General features: G+C 60.5%; 2 protein-coding genes across 2 annotated transcripts in view; one reads left to right on the plus strand and one right to left on the minus strand.

Annotated features, from left to right (window-relative positions):
- The window catches only part of TSPAN10 (tetraspanin 10), a 3,814-nt gene extending 523 nt beyond the window's left edge, over positions 1 to 3,291 (plus strand). The window contains exons 2-3 of the mRNA XM_024761148.1: positions 819 to 1,411; positions 2,776 to 3,291. Coding sequence (XP_024616916.1) covers positions 819 to 1,411; positions 2,776 to 3,238 — 1,056 coding nt within the window. The 3' untranslated portion in view covers positions 3,239 to 3,291. The remainder of the gene's footprint in view (positions 1 to 818; positions 1,412 to 2,775) is intronic.
- A 1,663-nt stretch (positions 3,292 to 4,954) lies between these two features.
- PDE6G (phosphodiesterase 6G) overlaps positions 4,955 to 6,116 on the minus strand; it is a 1,623-nt gene continuing 461 nt past the window's right edge. Inside the window, exons 2-4 of the mRNA XM_024761182.1 lie at positions 6,057 to 6,116; positions 5,516 to 5,556; positions 4,955 to 5,031 (exon numbers count right to left, since the gene is read on the minus strand). Of these exons, the coding sequence (XP_024616950.1) occupies positions 4,955 to 5,031; positions 5,516 to 5,556; positions 6,057 to 6,116 (178 nt within the window). The remainder of the gene's footprint in view (positions 5,032 to 5,515; positions 5,557 to 6,056) is intronic.

Below are 6,116 nucleotides of genomic sequence, written 5' to 3' on the forward strand. Positions count from 1 at the left end.
GAAGGGGCTGAAGGCCAATGCCGGCAGCCTGGCCTTTTGCTCTTACTGACTTGTTGAGTTCTGGGGGGGCTGATCAATAACCCTCCTTTCCTGTGCTCTGATGCGGTCAGGCAGGTGGGGAGTGAAGGGCCAGCTTCTTCCTGGTAAACTGGGAGCCCTGCCCAGGCCTGGGGCCTTAGCTTCCTCATTCTTCCCCCACAACCAAACTCAAGGGCCTGCTGCCCATCCCCCTGCAGAGAGGGGGCAGAAGCCCTCCCATACCTGCCTGCCAGTGGAGGCGCTGCGGAGGCAGGCATATCTGAAATGGAGACTGTCCATCAAGGGGCCAAATGGAACTGGCTTTGCAGCTTCTCCCAACCTCATGATCAGTGAGCCAGTCCTCTGCTGGGGAACCAAGAGGAGGGTGGGGGGAACCGAGAGAGGGGGTGGGCCCCCCCGCAACCATCAGCACCCTGTTAATTTTCTCTGTGGTAAGGCCAGGGCCCCCGAGCTTGGCTGAATGTCCTGCTGAAGGGCAAGGTGGGGTCCTTGGGAGGCCCTGCACCCCACAGAGCCCCGGTCTCCTGGCCTCTCCTCTCCCTGCCCCCAGAGCCCCTCACCATCCCCTCTGCTGCTTGGCTGAGCAGGACAAGCCTTAAGGCCCTCATGTCCCTGGCCTTCTAGGGTCTTTGAGCACCCCCTTCTGCCTTCACCTTTCAGCTTCACCTTCCAGCTTCCTTCCCCCTGCAGGCTGTGACCCTGCTCCCAGCTGAGTGTCACAGGGTTTGAGTGAAGAGGGTTGCCCTGGTGAGACCTCCCTCTTCTTCCTCCCTCTGCAGGATGCTGGGGGTCAGGAACCACCCCTCGCCGGAAGCAGCCCCCTCACTTCAAGTCACCCAGGGCCAGCACCCTGGGAGGACCAGGCCCGGAGGGCAGGCCCTGGGGGGGTCCTGGCCTGCTGCTTCCCCTGGGGAAGCAGCTTCCTCAAGTGCCTGATCTTCCTGTCCAACTTCGTCTTCTCTCTGCTCAGTCTGCTGGCCCTGGCCATCGGGCTCTGGGGCCTGGCCGTCAAGGGGTCTCTGGGGAGTAGTTGGGGGGGCCCGCTGCCCGCAGACCCCATGCTGGGGCTGGTGCTGGGCGGGCTGGCGTTCAGTGCAGTGAGCCTGGCAGGCTGCCTGGGCGCCCTCTGCGAGAACGCCTTTCTGCTGCGCTGCTTCTCTGGGGGCATCCTTGCCTTTCTGGTGCTGGAGGCCGTGGCAGGGGCCCTGGTGGTGGCCTTCTGGGGCCAGTTACAGGATGACCTGGAGCACGTCCTACGCATGGCCATCACCGACTACCAAGACGACCCAGACCTGTGCTTCCTCATTGACCAAGTTCAGCTCGGGCTGCAGTGCTGCGGAGTGGCCTCCTACCAGGACTGGCAGCGGAACCTGTGAGTCCTAGAGCCTGAAAGGGCGGAGGGCAGCCCCATGGTGGCCGGCAGGGTCCTTGGGGCTGGAGAGGAGGCAGGCCACACACACGCTCACATGCACATACTCACCTATACACAAACTCACCTGTATAGGCTCCTCACCTGTACACATATGTGCGCACACGCTCATGTGGGCACACTTGCGCATGTACACACTCAGGCCCAGCCAGGGCCACATGGTCATGCAGGGATGTTAATAGAGAAGCTCAGCCAGTAGAGCTAGAAAGTCACTTTTGGGGGTTGTTTTTTTTTTTTCTTTTTCAGTAAGGACATCGTACATCTCAATGTCAATTGAAAATAACTTTTAGTTTAATTCAGGACATCATTTTGGACTATGACTCCACAGTTCTCCCTCCACTGTGTGTGTGTGTGTGTGTGTGTGTGTGTGTGTGTGTCTGTGTGTTTGTGTGTGTGTGTGTACATGTGTGTGTTTAGAGCCATATGGAGACTCTTGAAAACCAGCCATTTGTACCCAATAGTCCCTGCGACATGCTGGGCCCTTCTTTCTGGGCACCTTAGAAGCACCCATCTGGATTGTTCTCATTTGGTGGCCGAGTGTGACTTTGGGTCGGTGGCAGCCCTTTCTGGTGTTGTGATGCCTCCCAGCCTGCCGACCTCCAAGCCCCTGCCTTACTGAAGCCCATTCTTCAAGGAGATGAGACTGTGCCTGTGAGGGAGGGCGAAGGGTGAGCCTGCTGGTCACAGGGCCCTGGATGCCAGTCAAAGGCCAAGGGCACCTGAGGGCTGCCTGAAGTGAGTGACAAGAGCAACACTCTCTTGAGGCCCTGCGAGCTCCTCCCGAGCCTCCCATCCCTTGTTGCTGCCCAGTGTGGCCCCTCATGCCCCCACCACGACCCGGTGACCACTACAGAAGCCTCTACCAGTCCTCAACCCACCTTCTCCCACTCCAGCTCTGCTGCTCAGACCAACTCAGCAGCATCTGTGGAGTGAGGCCGTCTTACTTCCAGCCCCCATCAAACCCTTGCCTCCCTTCAACTGTCTTACGCAGTGTGTGCCTTCTAGCCAAGCATGTACAGAGGCCTATGCAGTGCTGGGGTGAATTATAGAGAGCTGGGTATCGTGTGTGTGTGTGTGTGTGTGTGCACAAGTGTGTGTGCATGTGTGTGTGTACACGCCTGCCAGTGTGCATGTGTGTGTGCATTCATGCCTGTGTGCTTGCATGCATGCACATGTGCATGCCTGCGTGCCTATGTGTGTGTGTGGCCATGGAAGTTTGAAGGCGGGTAGGAGACATTCCACACAGCGCTGGGGTCCAAGACCAGGGGCCCTGGCCTCCAGACTGATGCTCCCACGTGCCCTTGCAGGTACTTTAACTGCAGCTCCCCTGGGGTCCAGGCCTGCAGCCTTCCTGCCTCCTGCTGTATCGACCCCTGGGAAGATGGAGCCTCAGTCAATGACCAGTGTGGCTTCGGGGCCCTGGGCCTGGATGAGGACGCGGCCCAGAGGGTGGTGCACCTGGAGGGCTGCGGCCCCCCACTCCTCCAGTGGCTGCGCAGCAACATCTGGGCTGCAGGTGGCTACGCCATCGTTGTGGTGGTGGTCCAAGGGGCAGAGCTCCTGCTGGCCACCCAGCTGGTGAGGGCCCTGGCTGTCCACAAGAGGGCAGCAGAACGTGAGGGCTTGTCCACAGGACCCCCAGACTCAGTGCCCTCCCCTCTGCCAAACTGGTCCCGGACTGACTGGCAGGTGAGACGAAAGACCAGGGCACCGGGATGGGGTCTGGGGCTGCAGGCCTCCCCTCCCCTCCCAGGGAAGGTGTCACAATAACCCGCCTTGGTGCTTGTGGACACGCACCTTGGGCCCCCAGGCCTCCTCCACCTGCTGGCCTCTGCCTCCCCAGGGTCCCCTTTCCCCCACACTGCCCATTTGCTTGCAAACACTGCCATGGTCCGAGTGTAAGCTGACCCCAACGACTGCCTGGCCAGCGTCTGCCTCCCACAGAGGGTGCAGGCAAAGCCTGGCTGGCAGGGAGAGTGGGCGGCGAGCGAGACTGGATGAAATCCTGCCACCGAGCCCCAACTCAGACCCTCACCCCAACCCTCACTTCCGATCTCCACATCTGACCACTTTTGACTCTCACCACTGACCCCCCACTTCCAACACCTCCAAGCCCCGTCTATGAGTCCCCACGTCCTCACCATAGCCTGGCCCCTGCTCTCCTCTGGGGCCACCTCCCCCTTTCCTGTCCATTGTGGTGGTTGAGGATGAGGCCCAGGCCTCTCCCTCCAGAGTGCTTTTGTTTTGGGCGGGGGTAAGTTTTATTGAGATGTATCACTCATACAGTAAATTACACCAGCCTTAAGTGGGCAGCCTGAGGGTTCTTACTTATCCACACACCTGTGGACCCACTACCAGGTCTAGATCCAGCCCCAGCAGGGTCCTTCATATCCTCCTCGAGGTCACCCCTGTTGGAACTTTGTCACCTTTGGTTAGCGTGGCTTTTTCTGGCCTTCACATAAATACGATCACAGGGGCCCCCTTCCTGAGAGTCACTCTCTGGTCACTGCTGTGTGAAAAGACCCCCCGACGTCCATGTGGATAGGCACTTGGGCAGCTTCCTGAAGATGACTGCCACTGGGGGCAGTTTCCCGCAGGTTTGTGTGTGGCAGCGTGCCCTGCTTCTCCTGGGTGTGGTGTCAGGAGCGGAATTGCAGGGTTACTGGTAGGCATCTCTCCAGCTTTAGTGGACAGTAAGGATGGGCTGGCTGGGCCCAATCTCCCTGCACCTGTTTCCTCACCTGTGGGGAGCAGATAGGTTCTCCCTCCCCCTGACCCGAGCTCTGGCCCCCGGAGTACGTGGGGCTGCCTGCCTTGCCCCAATCCAGCCATCAAGAGCCTGGCTCAGTGCCCGATGTGCTTCCTTCCCTCAGCCTGGCCAGGCCCCTGCCATCCCTGCCACCAGTGCCCACATCCGTCCACTCTTGCTGAAGAGACTCCACCCTTGGGCCCTGCCCCCACTGACAACACATCCCAGACAAGTGGTGGGGGACACGCTAATTTTATTTGAAACAGGACATGGGCCATGTTGGAAAGGACAAGCATCTTGCTGGTGTGACAGGTCCAGAGGGGTCTTGCTCTTTCACTGACGCCCGCAGGACTCCCGCCACCCACTCCGCCAGTGCAAGGGCCTCAGCTGGGAAGGGCTAGTGGGGGAAGCTTGTCCTCACCTCCAGACAGGCAGGACAGGGGACACTCCTGGGAGGCCTGCCCTAGCTTTCCAGCCATGGGAGGAGAGGGTCTGTGGACCAGTGTCTCCAGAAGTTAAGCCAGGCCTGGCCGGCCGGAGAGGATATCCTGCAGGGAGTTCGTGGGCTCCTGGCAACTAGCTTCCGTGGGCCTGAGGTCGCCGCCCTGCAGGGATCTCCAGACACAATCTCTGGACACTCTGGAACCCTCCGGTGGGGGGCGGCCCTGCTCACAGGAATCCTGAGCAGGGGTCAGAGAGGGCAGCAGCATGGAGGGGTCAAGGGCCAGGGTCCAGTGCTAGATGATGCCATACTGGGCCAGCTCATGCAGCTCCAGGTGGTTGAAGGCCTCCCATGGGCAGATGACAGTGATGTCTGCAGGACAAGAGGGCCAGTGGGTCCAGGAGGGTCCCATGGCCCCAGGAGCCACCATCCCCTCCGGGCCCTGTTGTCCACACCCCAATGGTGAGAGTACAAGTCCAGGGTGTAGAGCCCTCCTTGCAGGACATACCACCTTTGGGGTGTGTCGAATGGGTGCCCTGCCCAGGAAGAGAGTGGGTGCAGCAGGCCCAGGGAGGGGGCCAGAGGAAGGTGGGCCTTGCTGCTGGGGGGAGGGGACAGCAAGAGCTTTGCTCTTTTCCAGCCCCTCCAAGCACTTGGTGGACCCGCTGAGTAGGAACAACCCCACTTGGGTGGTGTCTGAAGCTTGAAGTTGGGAAAAAAAAATGAAGGACAGCTGGGGGTGGTGCCCTAAGTGAGCCTCTGCCTGAGGAAGCAGGGGCAGGGGTGATGGGGCCCCAGGCACACTGGGGGGTGGGCAAGTGGGGGGGACCTGGGTGGACGCTAGTGGCCGTCATACCTGTTCCCAGGCCTTCCATTCCGGGGATGTCGTCACCAAACCTACAAGAACAGAGCGGTCAGGGCCAGGAAGAGTGGAGAGGGCGTGTGCATACACGTGAGTGCAGGTTCCTGGGAACACGGTGTGTCTGAGTGTGTCCTGGGTGTGTACACGTGGGGCTCTTTGGGTGCAGGGAGACATATCAGTTGGTGGGGCTGTGGCTGAGTGTCTGGGTGGCCGTGGGTGGGTGTGCTTTCCAGACAAGAACAGCTAGAGAGGGTGACAGGAGCCCCTGCCCCCTGAGTCCCCTCCACCCCCCGCCCCCCATGCCAGGGAATGGGGGACCCTGAGACAGGCCGGCTCAGGCCCTCAAGACCCGCACCACCTGCTTAAGAGGATGGGACCACCTTCCACCAGGAAAGGGTGGCTGAGGCCCCACCCAGCCCCCCAACCTGAAGGCCCCTGCCATGGCCTCTAGCACCAGAAAGGCCCCAACTCCCTCCTGTGCAGCAGGTGGGCCCTCCACCCCCCTCAGGGCCAGCCCTCCCACACCTCTGCTCACCCTTGGACGCCTTTCTTGGGGGGCTTGCTCTTGAACTGCCTGGTTTGCCGCTGCTTAAAT

Source organism: Neophocaena asiaeorientalis, unplaced genomic scaffold (assembly GCF_003031525.2).
Source record: "Neophocaena asiaeorientalis asiaeorientalis breed wild unplaced genomic scaffold, Neophocaena_asiaeorientalis_V1.1 scaffold30, whole genome shotgun sequence".
NCBI lineage: Eukaryota > Metazoa > Chordata > Mammalia > Artiodactyla > Phocoenidae > Neophocaena > Neophocaena asiaeorientalis.